General features: G+C 45.9%; 1 protein-coding gene across 4 annotated transcripts in view; it reads left to right on the forward strand.

Moving 5' to 3' along the window:
• LUZP1 (leucine zipper protein 1) overlaps window positions 1-21,637 on the forward strand; it is a 40,536-nt gene that overhangs the window by 9,325 nt on the left and 9,574 nt on the right. For 2 of the 4 annotated variants that reach the window (XM_039564645.1, XM_010413049.4), the window contains exons 2-3: window positions 5,209-5,397; window positions 16,143-19,412. In XM_039564645.1, coding sequence (XP_039420579.1) covers window positions 16,251-19,412 — 3,162 coding nt within the window. In that variant the 5' untranslated portion in view covers window positions 5,209-5,397; window positions 16,143-16,250. The remainder of the gene's footprint in view (window positions 1-5,208; window positions 5,398-16,142; window positions 19,413-21,637) is intronic. The other 2 variants (XM_039564644.1, XM_010413050.4) reach the window with 1 other exon arrangement.

Consider the following 21,637-nt stretch of genomic DNA (forward strand, 5'->3'; position numbering starts at 1 on the left):
CTATGGACAAGAGGCTGGTGGGAGATGGAAGAACTTTGAAGTTGGTGTTGTTATTCAGCCTTTTCTGTGGAAGAAGTATGGCTCAGGACCTTCCTGATGGAAATCCTGTCCCACACCTTTTATTCCAAAGAGCTTTTTAGCTGCCTCCTGAAGGAGGCAGCTGGATGCTGAGGATGATCTCTCTGAGAAGTTACGGCTGTTCTGCTGTTTCAGTGCCCCCCCCCGCCCCAGTCAAAGGAGACACTTTATCCCCAAGCACTGAGGAGACACTTTTCCCCGAGCAAATGGGGAATTACTGTGGCCCATTTTTGGAAAGAAGGAGCAGAGGCCAGGTATCCCTCCACTATCTCTTTCTGCATCCCAACAGTGACTGCTGAATGTCCCAGCCAGTTACCAGATCTTGGACCTCTAGGTTATGGAGAATATCAGATGCCCTCGCAGCTCTTCTCAGAGCAGAGTCTGTAGCGCAGGGCATGCAGCTGGTCTCTGCCTGCTAGGGCAATGAGGTGCCCTCACCTTTATGTCCTGCTTGCCCTCGTCCTGGCACAATGCTGTATGTCTGTGTGTGAAATGCCTGTTGTCATTTTGAGAGGCTCAGCCTGCAAGTGAACATATTCCAGCCATAAATTCATCAAGGCTTCCAAGTGGGCAGTTTTCAGTGGCACAGCTGCCCAGTGTCATAACACCATCTTGGCAGCTTGTCTTGGAGTCTCCCCATTGTCCATGGCGTGTTAATTTTGAGGTTAAAGTCCCCACAGCTACAAGCATGCTCTCACAAAGGCAGCATGTTCCTTAAAAGATCCAGACTGTGATCTGTTGTAAATGTTATTTTATTTACTTCTTTGTTACCTGAGGGTATTTTCAGCAATAAACTGAACACAAAGACTACTGTTAGGATCTTCCAATCCACCCAGCTGTCCTCAGTGAGCAAATCACATTTAAGAGTGATTTATAAGTCATTTATAAGTTCCTGAATACCTCCTTTCATTTGCCTTCTCACTTCCCAGTGAACAAAAAAGCTGCAGGTTGGGAGCTCAAAGGGAAGAAAAAAAGCCAGTTGTTATAAGGGAGTCCAAGATCACAATTAGTATTTTTGGTACAGCCAGGGGACAGAGTTACCAACTGTTTGTATTGGGCCACCTTGAAGGATCTAGAGATTACTGATGGTGTGTTGGTTAGCCAGCCAGCTTTCATTTACCTGGGCAAGTGGTTGTGAGATGCTGTACTCGTGGTCTGCCTAGTTCACATGATTTTGGGGAGAAATCACCCAGGCTTTGGCTGCACTGCCTGTGAGTCAGTGCCTGTGGTGCGTGGGTACCATGCTAATGGAAGGGCGTCCTGCTGAAGCATCATGCCTCGTCTTGCCTGCCTGCTGTCCTGGATGCTTGCTCAGTTCAGCTGTTGCTCCCACAGGGCAACCAAGTGGCTCTGGAAGAGACCCTTAGCTGGTGGTGGCACCTTGGTTTGGTAACAGCACCCAGTGTCTTGCTTCAGAGTGTGTAGATTTCATGAATTGCAGCCGAAAGGTTTGCCTCAAGCTGGAAGCATGCTGCTGGTGTAACCCAAGCCGCCAGCCTTTATGCCAGAGGCATTTGAAATGGCCGACAGATTCCTCCTGGGCTTTTCATGACAGTGATGTTAACCCTCCTGTTCCCCAGGCAGCTGAGCTGAGGTATGCTGCTAGTCTCTCCCACATCTCTAACAAATGCTTGTTCCAAAAGCTGCCGAGTGGCACAGCTGCAGTGAGCTCCAGCACACGCTTGAGCTGCTGCAGTGCTGCCCTGCCAACGTGCCTGCATGCCAGACACTGCAGCTCCCCTAACACGCAGCCCTACCACCAGGAGTTTACAGTTCAAGTCTAAACCCTGGTTTGCTCCAAGAGCAGCAGCAGTGGCACCTGTAACCTGAATCAGATTCCTTGGCTTCCTCAGGGGCCCCTCCACAAGTCTAATTGCAGACTTTGTTCAGCTCTGTGCATTTAGGCTGCAAGCACAGGGCAGGCCAGACTGCAGAGCATGCCTGCAGAAGTACTTCCATCCATCTGTCCCAGGGTAGGGTCCTGAAAAAGTGCCAGCAATTTAATCTTCTGCATCTGCACTAAGCAGGGCAAGTGGTGGATTTGCATGGGGGAAGCTGTGTCAGGTGTTAGCCAGGCAAGGGCAATCTTCTTGCAGATGAACCAAGGGGAACAACAGCTTGCCCTGAAGAGGGATCCCCTCAGTAAGAGCAACTCTACAGAGACTTGGGGTAAAACTTCTACTGATTTGGGAGATTTGTGATTATCATGTTTCTTTCTAGTGGTAGGGCTGTTCTGTTCAATGGGTGGATAGCAATGCTAATGATTTATAAAGTGGACCTACAAGACAGAAGTTAAAACTGGGCTTATGCTTGAATATTGAATTTGTTATCAGAGTAATTAGTCCTAGATTTCTGCTTAGAATTTTTGAGTTAAAGGGCTGTTAGTAAAGATTAATGGAAAATTAAAATCTAGACACGAAATATGAATGATGATTTTTATTTCAAGTCACATTTTATTTCCTTGTGCTACCATGCCATCAATCTGAGGGTCTGTGCAGTACCTGCTGGACCTGCTCAGAACAAAATCCTGTGTGCACGGAGCAGAAGGAAGTGCAGGGCAAGGTGTGCAAAGAGGACAGGGCACCTTTCCTGAAATGGAGCTAAAGTTGACTGTGTAAGCTGTTCCCAAAAGATGTTCCCTAAGGAGTGGGGACAATCCTAATCCATGGGTCACTGTCATCAGTGCTGCTTTATGTTTGTACAGTTCTTTGCATGGCTTGGCCTGGATCTTCCCAGACATCTTCTGGGGATGGCTCAGAAGTTAAGCAAGGTCTGTCATGTTTGGAGGCAAACCAGGTTTAAAAGGGCAGGGGTTGTTCCATGCCAGATGGCCTTGGCACAGAGGACAGACCTAAACCAGGCTCATGTACTGATACACGTGTACCCTAATGTTCGTTTTGGTCACTGATGACAGTGCAATCTCCAAGGCGCCATTCATCCACCTGGCCTTAACAAACTGGGATCAGGTGATCTGACAGTGCTACCCTCTTATATTTTTGTCTGTGGGGGATGCCTGAACATTTTTATATTGAATATACAGCTCTAGCAGACTACATTTTGGGTACACAGGTACTATCCAAGGAGATGGACTTCAAGCAGAGAGCTAAGCTAGGTTCTTTCCTCAAACCATACAAAGGTAGGTCTGGGTAGGGTCTTGAGGTCAGGCAGCTGGATTTCCCAGCATAGGAGAGCTGGGAGAGATGCCAAGGGGCTGCCCTGCTCACCTTTTCAGCGTCCTGTGATGGTGTGGCACAGCAGCTCTGCTGAGCACTTGGTGCTGAGTTTGTGCTCCATGCTGCAGGTGGCTGAGCCCTGCCTACAAGTGGGCTGTGAGTGGGACTTGGGAGTGAGCCAGCGCAGGCAGCTTGTGAGGAGAGCTGTGCCTCTGAGTACCTGTGACACTGTAGTTGCATCTTCAGCGCAGCACAGAGCTGCCTGCTGATGATGACTGATTCTTGGATAGCATGTCGATGGCCCAGTGATCCCTTTGTGTGGTCATATACTTCAGAGTGCAAACCAATAGCCAAGACCTGAAGACACTATCATGGCAGCAAGATCATCAGGAAAACAGAAATTACTTTACCTGCTGTGTACAGCTCTTAATGTGTCCACAGCATAACTTGCCACCTTCACACAAGATAGTCTTGTACATAGGTAAGAGAAAACTCTTACCTCTGCTTTCTGCTGTCAGTCCTCCTGTTCTCTGTCAAAATCCTTAATAAAGTCTTCCTTATGTCTGCTGCTTCTTCAGCTATTGAGTGTGACTCCATTTAACAACAGTTAGTTACCAGCAGCCATGAATTTGAATGTTGCAGTTCTTTCTCCATTTTCACAAACTTATGTTCTTCATACTTCAGACTCTACCTTTGTCTTTAGAGATGACAACCTCCTTAACCTGGGATCAGTCTCCTTTATCAGAGTTTAAGCTAGTTAGGATTATATGTTGCTCTTGATGATGAGCAGTCTTGTTCATTAAGGCTGGCACAAAACTCCCTGCTTAAAATAAGAAAAAAAAAGTTGAAAATTGGATTGTTAAATAATCTGTTGACAGCTCTGTCTTGGGTTGTGACAGGAGGTCAGAATATTCCTGCTGTGAAATTGTGTGTTGCTGCCTCCTTGCAGGGCCTCCACCTTCAGGCAAGTGTTGAGCCAAAGCACTTCTGAAACAGCAGATGCTGAACAACATGGAAGCAAGTATGAGCCGCCTGTGTCCAGCCCACAGCACATATTCAAACAGCCTAGCTGTGCACAGTCTTTTTGGGATTTAAAACACCGAGGACAGGAGTAGGTCACCTCAGTCACCTTGTGTGTTAGCTTTGGGATCAGAGGATTTAGCAGCAGACCTGGATGTTGGGTGTGCTTTGGCTTCACCTTGTAGCTCTGCTGCCTCCGGGAGTGTGCTGAGGGCTGATGTGGATGAGATGAACCCATTCTTTACTTGCTGTTGCGCAATGTGGTATCCAAGGTTTTTACGTCTTGTTGAAGTCATAAAGCAAAGCACAGTTGCTGCTACCCCTGGCCTGTTATCCATGAGGAGCCACTGTATGTGGTGTCCATGGCTGCCATAATTCTGGTTTCACCTAACTCCTACAAATCTAGATGGGTTTGACTTTCCTACACAAGGCCATTTTGTTTGTCCTGGATCAGACCACAAGTGTATCTAGCCCAGTATTTTTCCAGTGGCCAAGAGCAAGGCCCTAAGGAAGAGAGCAGAAACAGGGAAAAATTGCGGTAAGTCTGTTTTGTTTTAAGTTTCTCTGTGCTGTCTCAGTCTCCATCCTGGTGTGGCACAGGGACTTACAGAGTTGGATGTGGCTTCTGTACATTTACTAACCCTCCAAAAATGTCTGTTACTTTATATATTTGCCCCAAACCCATGGAAACTTCTAGTGTCCACAGTGTCCTGTGGCAGAGTCCAGCAGCTTATCTGCATGCCGTGAGGAGCAGCATCTCTCCATGTTTGTTGTGACTGCACAGAGGGAACAATTGATCATATCCGTTTTCTCCAAACTAATAATAATTTTATAGTTCTGTCATATTCTTCCTGAGTAATTTAATTTTTCGTGTTTGTAAGGGTATTTCTCGTCAGAAATCATACTTAAGATCATCTTTGTTGCTTATCTGTTCTAGCTGGCAGCAGAGGCTGAGATGGGACTGGAATTGCAAACAGCCTTGGAGATGCTGGCATGCCATGGGTTGATACACTGGCAAATTAATGTTCTCTTCTTGTGTTGCACTTATTTACTAGTAACTCATAGTATTAGACCTGGTTTTTGACCACTGTGGAACAATGAGCTGATAGTTTCCTGAATGGTTGAGGTAAGCTGAAAGCTTGTTATTTTACTTGTAAAATTAAGATGGTTTATTCCATGTCTGTAATTTAATGCTGATCTGATACTGAATGTCATCTGTCATTTCCCTGGTGAGACTTAGAAGGTCCTTCCATAGATTTTCAGAGCCTTTGCCTCTATAACTCAGCTAAGAGTGTCCTCGACTGCTTTCACTAATGTGGTAGATTACCGTGTAGATGTAGGGAGGCAGCGAGGGCAGTTCCCGCATTGCCAGAGTCATGTGTGGGCATTAGCTCTTTCAAGAAGCTGTGAGTTCAAAGCTGAAGTGCAAATTCAAAAAGCTTTCTTCTAAAATGCTTATGTAGGTGGGAACTAATAAGAGCTCTGACATTGTTTTCCTTAAGAAAGGCACCTGGCAGCTGTGGGCAATCAGACGTGTCACTGATGGAGAAAATGGTGCCTTCTTCTGCTTCTGCCTTCTGTGTTCCTGTGCTTCTCACTTTCACTCTTGTTCATACCTTGTACTACTTTGTGCTGGGACAAACATTTTTCTGTCCACTATTTCTTACCTTAATAAGGTTAGTTTTAACCTAGATAAATCCTGCATGAGTGCTTGGGATAGGGGTGTGTGAGTGTGCATAGCAAGAGGGAATATGCAGCTGGGAATAACATCTAGCTCAGCCAGCACATACTGCTCCAGAGCTGCAGTGTCAGGACAGTTTGGGACATCCTTGAACAAGTGGCAACAGACTCTTTAAATGACTGAAGCAGAGCAAAGCATGGGATTCCAGCTTGCAACACAAGCAAGGAAACTTGGGTTTTCATCAGAGCAGGGACCTCAGGAAAGAGAGCTTATAAACCTTATAACAGATGGGCAACAGAAGAAAGAGGACCTGTGAGAATCTTTGAACAAATACTATCAAAAGGTAGAGTATCAGTGATTGGGGCATGGACCCAGACCGGGCAGGGAATCTGAATCATTTCTTCAAAGGAATGAGCTGGTTTTATACACTTTTCTAAGGCGCAGTATTTCCTTACATGGTAATCCTCACTATGTGATCTATCCTGTGTTGCCACATCAGCAACACACTTCCTTCTATGGGATGATCACTCGCTGTTCACCCCTCCTTCAGCTCCTGGGAGGCTCCTCTCCATAGGGGTCTGCCGTGTGACACCTCCTCCCCCGGGTCCGGTGGAGACAAGCTTCTCTGTGCTGCCATGTGCTCTTTTGTGCTGCCATGTGCCTCTGCAGGCAGGTTTTACAGCTTGTAACTCAACTTTATTCCATCTCTTCCCACGGTAGACTAGCTCAAAAAACCTGAACAGTGCCAGCTTCCAGCTTCTTTCTAGAGTATTATCATATGGTCTCAGGGCCAGAGAGCCACTGCTCTGGCAACAGATTTATTTTGGTGGGATGTCCAAAACATGTTGAAAATAGACCATAGAAAAGAGCTGTGCAGCACTGCACCAGTCAGGGCTGCTGGGGAAGCCCAGTAGTGGTGGGTTGGGGTTCAGTGATGCCCTGTAGCCTTTTTAGGATGAATCAAATACACTGCTTTCGGAGTTGCTCCCTGACAGAAACGGGCAGCCTGGGCCCCTGCACTTTAGGGTGATTGGCAAAGCTGCTTTCTTCTGAAATGCAGTTAAACTGTGAGAACAGCAGCCTTGGTGGGCCAAGAGGAAATACAACTGGGGCATGGAGTACACGCTCTTACATTGGACACCGTAGCTAGGGCTGCATGGGTAGGGATGAAAGGTGCATCCCATTGTTTGCACTGTTGAATAGCACACTGGGAGGTGTTACGTGGTTGTTTTCTGCTTAAGATCCCCACGTGGGTTTGCCTTGCAGCCACATTGCTGCCTTGGCCTTAAGACACTGGTGCAGGTGTTCTGGGGCCTGTAGGCTTCCTTTTCCCAAAGGTCTGCTCTGTCTCAGCTTTTGAGATTTGCTGGAAGTTCTCTGAATTGCGTTTCTCTGCCCAAGCTGGGCAGGCACCCACACACAGGCTGGTTGCCGGCCTGTCCTTTCATTTCTGTCCAAGGCAGAAAATGGATGGATTGGGAACTGCAGCAGTCCAGGACAGGCAGTAGCTATGGCAACTCCCCAAGCTGTTCCTGTGATAGCTGTAAGGGAGCTGAAAAGCTTTCCTTTTAGCACTTACAAACTTCATTGAATTAATTCTTCCAGGGAGAAAGTCCAAGAGTAGCCAGTTGTCTGTGCTACAGAGTTCATGAGCTCATTTTTTTGGGAAGACCTCTGGGGCAATCCCAGTTTTCTGCAGGGTTTGTAGGGGTCTGCATGGAAACCTCTGAGTGGCTGAGCCAGTCTTTTAGCCAGAAAAACTCACAGCAATCAAAGGAGCGTTCCTGCAAAGCTGATTTGGACGTCCTACTCTGTTAGGAGAGTGGAATGTGCCCTGTATCAGACAGGATGCAGAGAAACACACAATAGTCTGTAATTTTCATGCCAACAGGGATGTGTTTGTAGCCATGTGGCTCTTGGGTATAACATTAGGAAGAATGTGAAAGTTGGAGCTGCCTATGCCTAATGAGCAAAATGATTCAGAGATGGTTATGAGTGCTTGAAATTAATAAGATTAAGTGTATTGTACCAGGCAGGCCTTTCCCAGCTCTGTAGATGTTGTTGGATGAAAAGCTGTGTGGGTTTATGCTTTTGGGTGTGTAGCCAGTTTGCAGTGTGGTACTTGTCAGATATGCAGTGTTAGTCTTGGTTCACCTGGACAGGTGTTTGTGACAGGACAATAAAAGGACCCAAGAAGATAATAAGAGCTCTGCTGGATGAGGGCAATGGCTGGAAATGGACTCCTAGAAAGGAGGAGAGGGGTAGGGAAGTGTGCAACCATGCTGATCAAAGGATTCTCCCAACCTCCAAGTTTTGTCTCAAGTGGCCTTGCTGAACTAGGAGTGGGTTCCTGTCCCTGTGTGAATGACCTTGAGGGATTTTTCTTCCACGAATGTATCTAATTGCTGCTTTATGAACCTGTGAGGACTTCTAGCTTTCATAACATTGTGCAGCAAGGAGTTCGCTAGTGTACCACTACATACAAGCAGAAGTAGGGCACTGAACAGAGTGAGCCCAACCAGAGACAAGCAGAAGGTAACAGGATGGGGCAAGGGGGTGAAAACACCGTCAGGAACTCAGATTGATGTTACTGGCCCAGCCTTCAGCACAAACGTGACAGAAGAGGGTGGAGGGAATAGTGTTGTGCTTGAAAGGTAAGATTTATGGTGGCCAGATGAAGAAGGTAGAAGAGCAAGTTCAGGAGTCAAGCTTATTAAAGTGATAGTGTGGAAGGTAAGTCTGAGAAGAGCTTTTACTATATGCTAAATATCTGGGAATAATGGCAGTTTGAGAAGCATAGAAGATGCAGTGATGCAGGAGAGAAGAAAAGGAACAGAGGAGAAGGCAGTGTAGGTCTGACAGAGGTGCCTGTCTCCTCAGCATCCTAGCTGTATCAATAGCCCAAACCAGATGTTGGAGAGGAACATGAAAATAATGAATATGAGTTTCCCTATTGTCTGCTTCCAGGGACTTCCTGAGTCATAGAACTTTGGGTTCTTTGCATTCAGTAATCTTTGAAATATTATTTCATTCATTTTTCTAACAATTTTCTGGATCTTGCTTGCTCTGAATCTTCCCTGTATCTTTTCAATTAGTCTGGGGCTTTCAGCTAGCCCGTGGGTGGCTCAGCTACCTTCACGATAGCACATATTATGGGGCTGAAGTGATGGTGACAGCCATGGCCCCTGAAGCTTTTTCAGTGCTGAGCTTGATGGAGATGGGAGGGAGGGATGGAGAGTGAAGGATGTTGGAGACCTCTGTGTGCAGTAATTGTTACAAAAGCACCACTGAGCTGGGGCTGCTTTTCCCATGCCATCTGCAGGATGCTGCCAAGTTTGTGACTCGCTGAAGAGATGCTTGCATAGTGTTTGTGAAATCAAATGTGACAGTAAAATCTGTTTCTGAGGACAGTACAAGTGGCAGCATGGGAAGAAATAAAACATCTTTCTCAGCTTTGATTCCAGTGTAGGATGGCACATAGGAGTAGCATGCTCAGGGGCTTTGAAAGTATCAATCAATTTCTGATCAAGAGCTCCAGAGCATGGGTAACATCTTCCTTGCCATGGGACTCCCAGGGCAAGGATGCCACTAGCAGCCCTCTCTTTGGCACTTGTGCAGGTTAACTAGGTTAACGTTCTGTATTGCTGAAAGGAAGATGCTGCACTTAGTCAGCAAATGCGCAGACCTGGTCTCAGTGAGCCCTTCCAGTGAGAGTCAAGCAGTGATTTCAAAAGGGGACCCAGAAGAGAGTGGCTTTGTAGAGGAAAGCAAAATCTCTGCTGTGCTGTGCACAGTAAAGCACAACTGCTCAAACCGCAGTGCTACTCAAAGCATCTGCTGTGAGCAACTGTGGGTGCCTTTATGTTCTGCTGCTTTTGCATTGTCCCTGCCAGCTCCATGTATAAAACTCGTTTCATATTGCAAGGAGAAGAGCAGTGCTGTGGAGTTCTCTGGGTGATCGGAGTGTTGAAGTAGGGTCAGTGTGACTCAGTGATGCACCAGATCCTCTCCTGCATCTGCAGAGCCTGCTGCAGTGTCTCACATTGCTGTGGATGCTATTTGGTGTCATAATTTGAGTTTCCTTGAAAGTTGTGGTTGCTGTGGTTATTTTTGGCTGCTGTCTCATTATTTCACATGTCTCTGTCTCATACTGTATTAGTCAATAGTCAATCCACTTCCAGATTGCTGAGCATTTTTCTGACTTTTAGAATTTCCTCTCCCACTAGATGCAGACATTTCTGGGACAGTTCATCCTTCAAAATATGTGCATCCCCAAAAATCACTTGGCATTCTGCCTTTGTGTTCAGTGGGGCCAGGGAGCCCCCGTCCCAATCCCATGTAAGCAAATACATCATCTGCCTTTTCAGCTGTCCCAGGAGGTTGTTAGATGCCTGCAGGTGGCATGCAGGGTTGATGTCACATAGGGGACTTTGGCTCTTGTTTAGTCTATCTTGTTTTATATCCTTTTTCTTTTCTTGAGTGTTTTTCTGCTGTTCTTGTGACTATGTGTCATTGTGTTAAGTCAAGAGCCAGGTGCTGGAAAGAGCTTGCAAAAGGCAAAATCATATTAAGAAAAACTTTCCTTCCTTCCCTCTTTAACTGACTGAAAGCTCTGGCCACAGTATTGCCATTTGCTGCAATTTGTGACACCCGTGTCCTTTTTCTATATAGATGGCAGAGAAATTTTACTTTACAAATGAAGAATGACATGCTGGACTCCTCCCAGACCATTTCACCCTGGCACAGGAAAGAAAAGTCCCACTGATGCTCTCACTACAATGAGCTGTGATACAAGCATGATTCATCAGCAGCGTTACTGTATGTGAGCGTGACATGTTCACGCTCCTTTGCATATGTATGCAATGCCAGAAGCCTTTTAATTAAAACTGCAGGTGTATGTGCACATGGGGCAGAATCCAACCAATACGCCTAACCTATACTTCAGGTGGAAAAGTATGCCTTAGAACAGAAGCATAGTTTCATCAGCTTCTTCTTGACCTGCTTGGCCATTGGGGACTGCTCAGAGGAATTTCCTTGCTACCACAGGTTTTGCTGATGTACATCCACAGAGCTGTCCTCATGGCTGAAGTGACTGTCAGCCACCTAATGCAATTTGAATACATAGTCTAGAGACCTGCGTTGCCTAAGGCTCCCTTTCCCTGGATGCGTCCAAACACTCCTAGCATTGTGTTCAGTGCAAAATACAGTTCCCATGGATATTCTGAGTAATAATTTAGCAGAAAATAGAACAGAGGGGATCTAAGTTCACCCCAGCATTTGAGGAAGTGGAGGGAGTAGTACCAGATATATGCTCCATCCATAAGAGCATGGACAACAGCCCTGCTCCAGTCCTCACCTGAAACTGGACCACCTGTCAGCTAAGGAATGCAAACCTCAGCCTATGTGGTTTCACAATGAAGAGGATCCCAAGGACTCGAACTCCAGTGAGGCAAATTGCTTTTCTATTCTCTGATTTTAGGTGTGCTTGAATCTATTGCTTTTCTATTGCCTGTAATGAGTGCTACTCCAGAGTCTAAGTGAATCCCTGGTGACTTCGAGAGCAAACAAATAAATCAGTAAAAAGAGGCTGCAGACTAAGCCATTAATAATTCTCATTCGTCTTTAGGACTGAGTAAAGCCAAATGTATCATATTTGATATCCCCCCCATCAATGAGGGATGTTGCATTATCAGTATAAAAGTGCAAGCAAAAAGATTAAAAAACCCAAAGATTAAATGCAAAATGTGCTTGTGAGAGGTATCAGTGTCTCCTAGTACTCAACAGACATTTAGGGCAGCTGGCTGCATTTTTATCTTTACATAACAGAGAGCACAGTAGGAGTCGGTTCCAACAGTTATTTTCCCTCATGAGTGTTTTGGGGACATCCTGAAACCAAGAGCTGTGGGTGCTTGTGGGACTCATCCCAACAACCAAATCAGAGCAAGGAAGATGATGTGTAGGGTAAGATGCTTCTGTGCATCTGGAGAGGCCTAAGGAACTCTGTCAGAGATGATGTGAGTAGGTCTCAGGTAGTAGTTATTTAATCACTGTTCCTGAAATAGATGATTCTTATCTCCCAATCCATAAAGTGTTTAGCTAACACTAACTGTTTCTAGCTGGAGGCTTTTTCCCTCTGTTCACAGCTGTGAACTGACTGTGTGTATTTTGTGCAGGCAAGATCAAGGGGAAGTTACATCCAATGGTGCTGCTAAAGAAACATTTTCGTAAAATTGTAGGTAACGAGCAAAAGTGGGTGTGCAGAAAAAATTAAACTAAGAACACGAAGGGTAGTTGAGAGTTAAGACTCTAGTAAATGTCTTGAACACTGAATTCTCACAGCTGTTTAACAGGATGCTGTAGCCAAAACCATGCAAAGTCAGAAGAGCCCTCAAAGGCAGTCTGTCTTAAACAGTGGGAGCAGGCAATTGATAATGCCAAATATAAATGTAGTTACGAGATACTCACACTTGTTGAGGAAGATCAGAAAACCCAATGACAAATCTGTGGGGAAAAGTAGAATCAGAATGAGTCATTTAAATAGTGAATCCTGGTAAATTCACTGTAGTGTTTGGTACTACATTACTGCTTTGAATTGGTTAAAATGTGTGAAATTGGGGTTTGACTCCATGTGCTCTAATAACGAACCTTTTAGATCAGACAGAATCTTTTTTCCCTGTAGGTAGTTACTGGCCACATATTTTGCCTTGGTATTTTATTTGAGTAACAGGTAGTTGGAGACTCCTCTGGCTTCCTACATACCTCATTTGAAGAACATTCTTTCAAGAACTGAAATCCAAAGGGATGCTATTGTGCCTCTTGGCTTAATGCAGGATTGCCCTTGTTGTTGAGGTGAAATCAGGTCTTAAAGTTTTAAAGAGTAAAGAAGCACACCTGACTGCTTTTCTGAGCTTTTCCAAAACTTGCTTTCAGTTCATGTTCTTGATGCATGGCCCCTGGAGAAAGAGTGGCATTGTCCCTGAGGGAGACAACTGCCATCTAGATACCTGTGCCTGAGCCCATGCCTGGGCTCCCTTTGTTGCCACTGGGGGAGGAGTTCTCTTCCTGTGGAAAGGCCTGTTTCCCTGGCAAGGTCAGGTGAAGACAGCTGAGCATATTTTTCTCTTTGAATCTAGAAGACTCTAGAGCATTCTGTAGGTATCTCTATATTAAGCAAAGTGAGATGCATCAGTCTTGGGTATATAAATATACAGTCCAGTACCACATACAAAATAATGTTATCCCTACTGTTGTACTTAGTATTTCCTCTGGTACAGCTAAGAGGAGCTGCCCTTGAGCTGCAGGAGTGCATCAGCTGCTGCTATGATCATTGAGCCTTTTCAGTGTGTTCAGGAATACAGCCTGCCAGAGTCCTTCATCAGACTTCACTGGTGACTCAGATTACATTTGCCACTGCCACAGTTTACTTGTTATTTATGAAAATTATCATCCTTTTTTCTTCCTGTGGTTTTTCTTGTTTTGGTTTGGTTTGTTGGTTGGTTGCTTGGTTTTGGGTGGGTTTATTTTATTGTTGTTTGTGGGGTTTTAAGTGTGGTTTTTTGGTGGGTTTGGGGTTTTTGTTTGGTTTTTGTTTTGTTTTGGATTTTTTGTTGGCTTGGGTTTTTGATTTTTTTTTTTTTTTTTTCCAAAAATTGTAGGGTAGACATAGGCTGAGAACTGCTCACTTTTCCAAAAGAGAGAGAAAGAGAGAAAAATATGAAGTCCATACATCTATATCAGATTGTTCAGTACATTTACAAGCTTTATCAGATTTATTTAAGAACTCCTGTTTAAATATCCACCAACAATATTAATTAGTGTTAGTAATTGTCCCAGTGTTTGAATCCTGTACTATTCCTTCTGATACTTTGATATCATTGACAGACTGGAGAAGAAGAGTCATGAGCAGCCAGAGTAGTTTAGGTTGGAAGTCCCCTTGAGTTCTCTGGTCCAAGCCCTAACTCAAATCATGACCTCAAAGCAGTCACTACCTAAGATAATATTTTGTGTTGGCCAATTCCCCTCAATCTTACGAATGTGCGCTTTATTTGTAATACTAATTTGATCTGGTTTTGTCTCTAAGCACTAGGGTTACTTCTGGCTATGCCAGGAAGTTAAAGGGCCTTCAGCTAGGAGGCTTGTTGTAGATTATTTCTCATATTGTTTGTAGAAGATGTTGCTTTACATCTCCTTCTCCTTATTAAACTAGTTAGATTGAGCCTCTTTCCTCTCTGGCAGTAAATCATGTCAGTGAGGGAGGTGCTGGGAAGTTGCAGAGCCATCTCTGGTACAGCTTTGAATACCTCCATGGTCAGAGGTCCCACAGCCTGTCTGGACTGTGTGGCAGTGTTAGACCAATGCCACATCCAACACCACACACCAGCCCTGTGCAGGTCTGTCTCCATCATGTTCTGGCTGTTGGGGAGGAGGTTGCTGTCACTTCCCAGCCAGTAGCTGGTGCTGGGTTAACCATGAACTCCCAGGTCAGATGCCTGGTAGGGACAGCGCTTTGTTTTCAGAGCACTGTGAAGCTGTTTGCTGTGGCCTTTCCTGTGCTGGTCAAGTGACATTTCTCATGGGGTTCTGCTGGGGTCTGAGCAGCCTTTCCTGCCTGCAGGCAGCTGCAGTGGCCTTGACTATGTGGACAGCATGAGGGAAGGTGGTCCAGGAGCCATGGTGGTAAGGGAGGGGACAGGCATGTGGCCAAGGCTGGGTGTACTGCTGTGCACAGGATGCCAAGGTTCCTCTCCAGGTACTGTTTGCGGTGCTCCTTTCAGGGGCTGGAAGAGCCTGAGACCAATCACGCAGGATGGTGGTTCCCCCACAGTGCAGGAGGTCCTTCAGGAGATGGGTCACAGGGTGCCCAGTGTGCACCAGGAAGGGCCCTCGTGGCATGCACGGCAGGTGCCTGTCCGCAGCCCAGGCTCCCCTGCCTGCCTGGAAATGGATCACCTCCAGCCCTCCTACCTCCCTTACTGGCCCTGTCTCCTCCCCACATCCTGCTCATCACTTCTTGGCACTGTGCAATAGGAAACTGCTGAGTGTTTCCTCTGCAGAGAGCTCCACAAAAATTCTGGAGGACAAGTCCTGTGCCAGAACAGACTGCCTGAGCAAGGATGCAGATCAAAGAGCTGCAGTCACCCTCCCTCCACTCAGGTTTGCAGTAGCCCTCACATGCTTTGGGCCGTGCCTCAGGCCCTGGACAGGAAGGCCCAGGACAGGACGGTGCTAATGCTGAGTGCCAGAGGGGGACTTCAGATCCTCCCAGTGGCCATTCTGGTCTGCCCAGGGGCCCCTTCCTGCTCCTCCCTCAAAGCACAGAGGGGCTGTTAAAAAATACCCTGTCAGCTCTGAACTGAGGTGGGAAGAGTTCACACTGAGTGTGTCAGAGTGCACTGATGTGTTCTAATCTCTGCTCATGCTCAGCAGCAGCAAGGAGAGGCGTAAGCAACTGCTGATCTCCTGGGTGGGTGAGTGGGTGGCAGCTGAGGGCAACAACAGCTTTTGAAATGGGAGGGAGAAACTTGAAACTCTGCTGGTAGAGTGTCCTTGGGATGTGACTACAGCCCGGGTAAAAATTTCTGCTGAGCAGCCTGAGATGCTGGAGAAATACTGGCAGTGTCAAATGGCAGCAGCTTCCAGTCCCCTCCATCTGCAAGCTAGCGTGGGAGGCTGGCCCCATCCTCAGTGGTTACCATATGGCTGGGGTTTGCCTTTTCCTAATTCTGTGTATGGTTCCTGAATCTTCATCACTAAGGTGTCTTCAGGAGATTGGTGCAGTGCTGGAAAGAGAGGTGTCTGCTGCGTAGGCATGTCCGTGTACAGGGACCTGAGTGCTGCATGAGAGTGACCCTCTACAGCCTGGGATCTCATACATGAGCAGCTGCACTGACTGTGGAGCACTGAGTGAGGATCCACTGGTGGTGCAGAAACCACCTGTGCAGACCACCAGACCACCTCCCTCCACCAGGAGGACGCTTCCTGCCCTCAGCTACAGGGACCAGGCTGCTTTTGGAAATCCTGTATAACCAAAGTAAATGGACTGTGGCTCTTCTCTGCAATTTCCTTTCACCTAATTTAGTACTCAGAAATGTGTTTAATTAAAAAGTTGTTTATATAAACGTTTATAGTTTAACTTAAACAGTGAATATATTCTGAGCTCTTATATTGATTTTGAGCCTTCTTTCTTTCAGGGTGAGATTGCCTCCACTCAAAGCAACAATAACATACCGGAAATACGCAAAGTATATACCGTTCACCCAGACTAAGAAAAGCTTTTTTCTAAAAGGAATAAAATAGCCATGGCAGAATGTACAGGTTACAAGGAAACCTCAAATCGGCACCTACGTTTCAAATTGCAGAGCCTTAGTCGCCGCCTTGATGAACTGGAGGAAGCAACTAAAAATCTGCAGAAGGCAGAGGATGAACTGCTTGACCTCCAGGACAAAGTTATCCAGGCAGAAGGCAGCAACTCCAGCATGCTGGCTGACATTGAAGCCCTGCGGAAAAGAGTGCTGAAGATTGAAGGCAAGGATGAAGAAATTAGGAAGGCTGAAGAGCTTTGCAGATTAATGAAAGAAAAACTTGAAGAGGAGGAGAGCCTCACTCGAGATCTGAAGTCAGAAATTGAACTCCTTCAGAGGAGAATGGCAGAGCTGGAGAAGCTGGAGGAGGCCTTCAGCAGGAGCAAGAATGACTGTACACAGCTGTGTCTTAGCCTCAATGAAGAAAAGAACTTGACCAAAAAGATATCTACAGAATTAGAAATACTTAGAGTGAAAGTGAAAGAACTGGAATCATCTGAGGACAGGCTGGATAAAAGTGAGCAGACCTTAACAGGTGAGTTAGAAAAGCTGAAATCCTTAGCCCTGAGCTTCATCACGGAAAGAAAACATTTTAACGAAAGAGAAAAGCAAAATGAAAAAATAATCCAGGAGCTAACACAGAAACTAGAACAAAACAATAAACTAAATAGGGCAGATCAAACTAGAAATGCATCCAACTTGCTAGAAAGGTCATCCAACAATCTCCTGGACAGAAATGATATGAGAATTGAAGATGACTTGAATTCTGCACTGCCTTCTAAGGAGACCAGGAGGAAGGGAAGTGTGGATTACTTGAAACATGTAGAAAATGAATCCAGGAATAAATCAGAAAACCAAAAGAATAAAAACCAGGAAGACAACAAAGTGAAAGATCTCACCCAAGAAATTGAGAAACTTAAAACTCAGATCAAACATTTTGAATCTTTAGAAGAAGAACTTAAAAAAGTGAGAGCCAAAAATAATGATCTGCAAGACAGTTACTTGAGTGAGCAGAATAAAAACAAACTCTTAACAGGTCAGCTAGAAGAAATAAAAATGCAAATAAAGAAACAGAAAGATCTGGAGAATGGAGAAGTTGAAAATGAAGATACAAGCTTTTCTAGCAGGGGAAAACATGACCGACCTAAATACAGAGGTGTCATGACTGATTTGACAGCTGCTAAGCACAAGCCAAGGGAGCTCTCACCGCAGCAACGCCGGGAAAGAGCACGGAACAGAGACTTCTCTGTCAGTAATGACAGTTACAGCCATGGTGGTAAGCAGGTACCCAGTCCAAACTTAATGAACAGAAAAGCAGGGAAAGCATCTGGTGCATCTGCGTTTTCAGACACTGCTGTCACAGATACAAGAAGACTGGAAGAGAAACCTTTAGTTTCCACTATTTCTTCTGGTCAGAAGGAAGGCTGCATCATGCAGAATGAGGGGAAGAGATCCAAAGAGCAGCCATCTGTCCTCAGCCGATATCCTCCTGCTGCACAAGAGCAGAGGTCTTGGAAAACACCTTCCAAACCTGTTGGTGACACAGGCCTGAGATCCAAGGCTGAAAAGCCATCTCAGGTGCTCCGTGGCAACTGCCAAAATGGTGATGACACACGGGATGAAAAGTCAAGCAAAGGAGAATCAATGGCTTCTTTGGCTGAGAAGCTGAAAACAAGTCAGGCTGAAGTTGCTGACTGCTTGGAGGACATGCAGCTTGCAAAGGGTAACCACACCTCTGCCAATGGCATGGCTTCAGCATACAGGTACCACATGTCCTCCAACGTGTCAGTCTCAGACTCGGCTGGCTCTAAAGTAGAAGCAGCGAGCACTTTTGCTGCATCACACAGACAGCCCTCAGAGGGGAGGGCTAAAAGGGCAGCAGTCTCCCAGGAAAAAGAAACTGCAGACACGTCACTTGAAAGTGTGAAGCTTTCAATGCTAACAAAGTGTTCCCATCACTCCAGGAGTCAGGAAGACATTCTGCAGATTCTCACAGGTCTTGATAAAGAAGACACAGAACAGTCTTCAAATTCAGCAACAGATCATGTAAAGATGGGTTTAAAAACTGACTCCAAAACCATCCAGAGTAACCAGGAAAAACTTAATTTAGATGAAGAATCAGGAAGAGGTAAAAAACCAACCACTCAGACAGATTCTGAGGCAAGAAAGAAAGTCAGTTCCAAGCAGTTCTCCAATTCTAGGGGAGTTTTTAGAGCATCACTTTTTGAAAATGACAAAAAAACTGTGAATGATGAAGACTCTACCCTGTGCATAAAACCATCAGATGCCAGCACTGGAGGATTGAAATCCAGAAGGTCATTCAGCCCAAGAGAAGCTCTAAGATCAAAAGCCATCATTAAGCCTGCAATTGTTGAGAAGGATATGAAGGCAGTCATGGGAGGGACTGTTTCAGAGGCAGAGTCAGAAAAACAGAAATCTGTTTTTAAAATGGTAACAAATAAAATGACAAGCAGTATCACAATCTTTCCTTCTGAGCCAACAGCTCCAAGGACAACTGCAGATATAGCAGCAAAGGAAAGGCATGTTACCACCAGCAACATCAGAGTTGCTTCAAATGAGCCTTCACCATCAATAACAAACAATCTCCCTTCACCCTTTGAGATCTCAATTAATAAAAGTGCTCTGAAATTATCTGAGACAGATAGAAGTGGAGAGGCAGCACCGAGGAGTAAAGCCGAAACAGTGGTCTCCAGAAGCAGCATTATGCTAAAGACTTCTGAACTCGTGGAGAGGAACAGTGAGACACCTTTGGAGACAATCAGCTGGAAGGGCCATGGCTCGTCAGATGCAGGTTCATCCGAAACAAAGCATGTCACTGTGAGAAGTTCCTGGAGAACAAGACAAGGACCACATTCCCTGGAGGACTCTCAAACCAAAGTGGAGAAAAGTGCAGCTTGCAGTGCCACAAACTTGTGTAGGTCCTCAGTGGACCTTTTGGAAGTGGAAGGGAATAGTTTGAAAACAGACTCCCTGGAGCAGACTTCATCAAGGACAAGTGCCACAGCTAATTCTTGGAGTGCCCCTGAACTGGGGTCCCGAAGGACCAAAAGTAATTTAAGTGCATCTGAACTGCTAACACGCAGGAACTATGCAAGTAATCCTACAGCAGCTGCTGCTTGGCAGCGGACCACACTACCTGTAAGTATCCTGTATTCAACACTCTTTCAGTTGATGAGGTTTTCTGAGTTGCCTGGTAGTTGTAGGATGCATGATTTGAAATTCTTACAGCTTATTTTCTAAGTGCTGTCTCTCCCAGCTCCTGCTATCTTCCTTCAGTGAATTCACAATTCACAGCACCCACAACCTTCTCATATGTGAATTACCAGATTTAGCCTTATTGAAATGAGATCCATCTGCTTGGGTCTTGTAAGGCCATATGAATAACTACATAGTAGCATCAGAGAAGACATAGTCATGGCTTAAGCAGGATGTGGTATGCTTTTCAGAGTGACTTTGTGTGGCACTTCAAATTTGGAGTAGCAATGAAAAAATGATGGAAATGAACAGATTTGCGTGGGGCTGTGCCTGAGGCAGAATTGTAGCTCTAATGGCAGTTGTAGAGATAGATAGAGCTCTTTTTGGTAAGAGTTTCATGGTTTCCTCATGTGAAACTAGACTGGTCTGGAAATGCTTCCTGGGCATCTCCTAAACAGATGGATGGTGGCTGGTAACACAAGGCTGCTCCCTCCTTGCTCTGTGTCAATATTTCACCTGAAAAGGAGCAAGAGCCACAAGGACAGCTGTCCTCTTTTCCTGTTCCTTTGACTGGTACCAGTGAGGGGAGTCCCTCAAAGCAGTGACACATGCTGACAACTGGTCTGGTGAGATGTGCTTGCCACTGGAGCTGCAGGCTCTGGCAGATTTCAAGTGAACTCAGTGGCAGCACATACCCTTGTGGCCATTAAACCCCACACTGGTTCGTGCTGCAGCTCCTGCCTCTGCTATTAATTTAGCACTACTTCGAGCAGCTGCTGCTATTGTGAGTCTGCAGGAGGAACCAGGCTGGATAATCTGACAGGGCTGGTGGCAGAGGGGATAGGTTCATAACTGAATGTAGTGGTTTGGCCCAAAATACTCATTACTGTTTATCTTCTGTGAGATAAGAATTAGGAGAAACGCAAAGCAGGCACCAAACTTGAAAGAATATAAAGAAGTTTATTAACAGACCTAAAAGAAGAAAAAAAAAATTTTACCACCTTCAGAACTCTCCTCCTCCCCCCACCTTCCTCCCTTCTCCCACTGACAATGTGAAAAGACAACCCTTAAGATGTTCAGTCTGTTACCACTTCCATAATAACCTTGTTCAGTCCATTTAGAAAGAGAAGTCTCTTCTTGCTCGTGCTATGAAAACAGTATCACAACGAGACAGCCGCCCACTTCCAAATATTGTTCAGTCCATTTAGGAAGAGGAGTCTCTCTGCCCGCATGTGAGTCCCTTCCCCCGACTTGCAGCTTTTCCCACAACTGCTTTCGAGGGTCCGCTCTTGAAGTTTTGTGGGGTACAATTTTAAGGTTGAGCCGTTCAGAAGCAAAAACAGAGGCCCTTCTCCTTCCCTGGGAGCAAAAGGTCTTCCTCATCTTCATTGTTAGGACTATCTCTGGGAGCATCTCTAGGAACTGAGGTTTTCTCCTTTCCCGTTTGGAGCAAAAGTCCTCATCTGGTCCATCTCTAGGAACTGAGGTTTTCTCCTTTCCCGTTTGGAGCAAAAGTCCTCATCTGGTTCATCTCTCCCTGTCCAAACTTCTCATGAAATTACAGCTGCGTCAGCATCTGCCTATCTCGGCGCAGGTGCTTTTGCTTACGAGTTGAACACTCCACCCCCCATATCTTCATGAAATTACAACAGGATACTCTGATATATCATAGCTTCACAACAGACTTTCAGCTTTAAGCATCTCCTCTCTCTCTTCCCTCAGGTTTTCAGCTCTTCACAGCACTAAAAGGGTTAATCTCACCTCAGCCTTGCAGCTGGAATGTCCCTTATCGCTGTTGGTTACCTGACCTCTGCCGGACAGAGGTGCAGACAGAGGTGCGGCTTTTGCTGAAATCTTGGCCGCAGTGGAGAGGGGGTGGTTCCGAGCCGCTCTGGCTGCCCACAGCCCTGTTGGGGGGGTCATCCTGGAGCCATGGCCTGGCCCGAGCAGGGCCTGGGCCAGGTCCGCTGGCCCCCGCATTGGACCTGCAGCCACCTGTCCCAGCGCCGGAAACGAGAGAGAGCTTGGGGGGGAGTTTGTCTGTTCTTAAGTGTGGATCACAGAGGCGGCCATAACTTTAAGTGGCTTAAAGAATTGTCCATATTCAAACTGGCCAGCTGATAGGTTCTATCAGGTCCCAGAGGAAGCTGTAAGCACCCCTTAGCAAG

Source organism: Corvus cornix, chromosome 23, assembly GCF_000738735.6.
Source record: "Corvus cornix cornix isolate S_Up_H32 chromosome 23, ASM73873v5, whole genome shotgun sequence".
Classification (NCBI taxonomy): domain Eukaryota; kingdom Metazoa; phylum Chordata; class Aves; order Passeriformes; family Corvidae; genus Corvus; species Corvus cornix.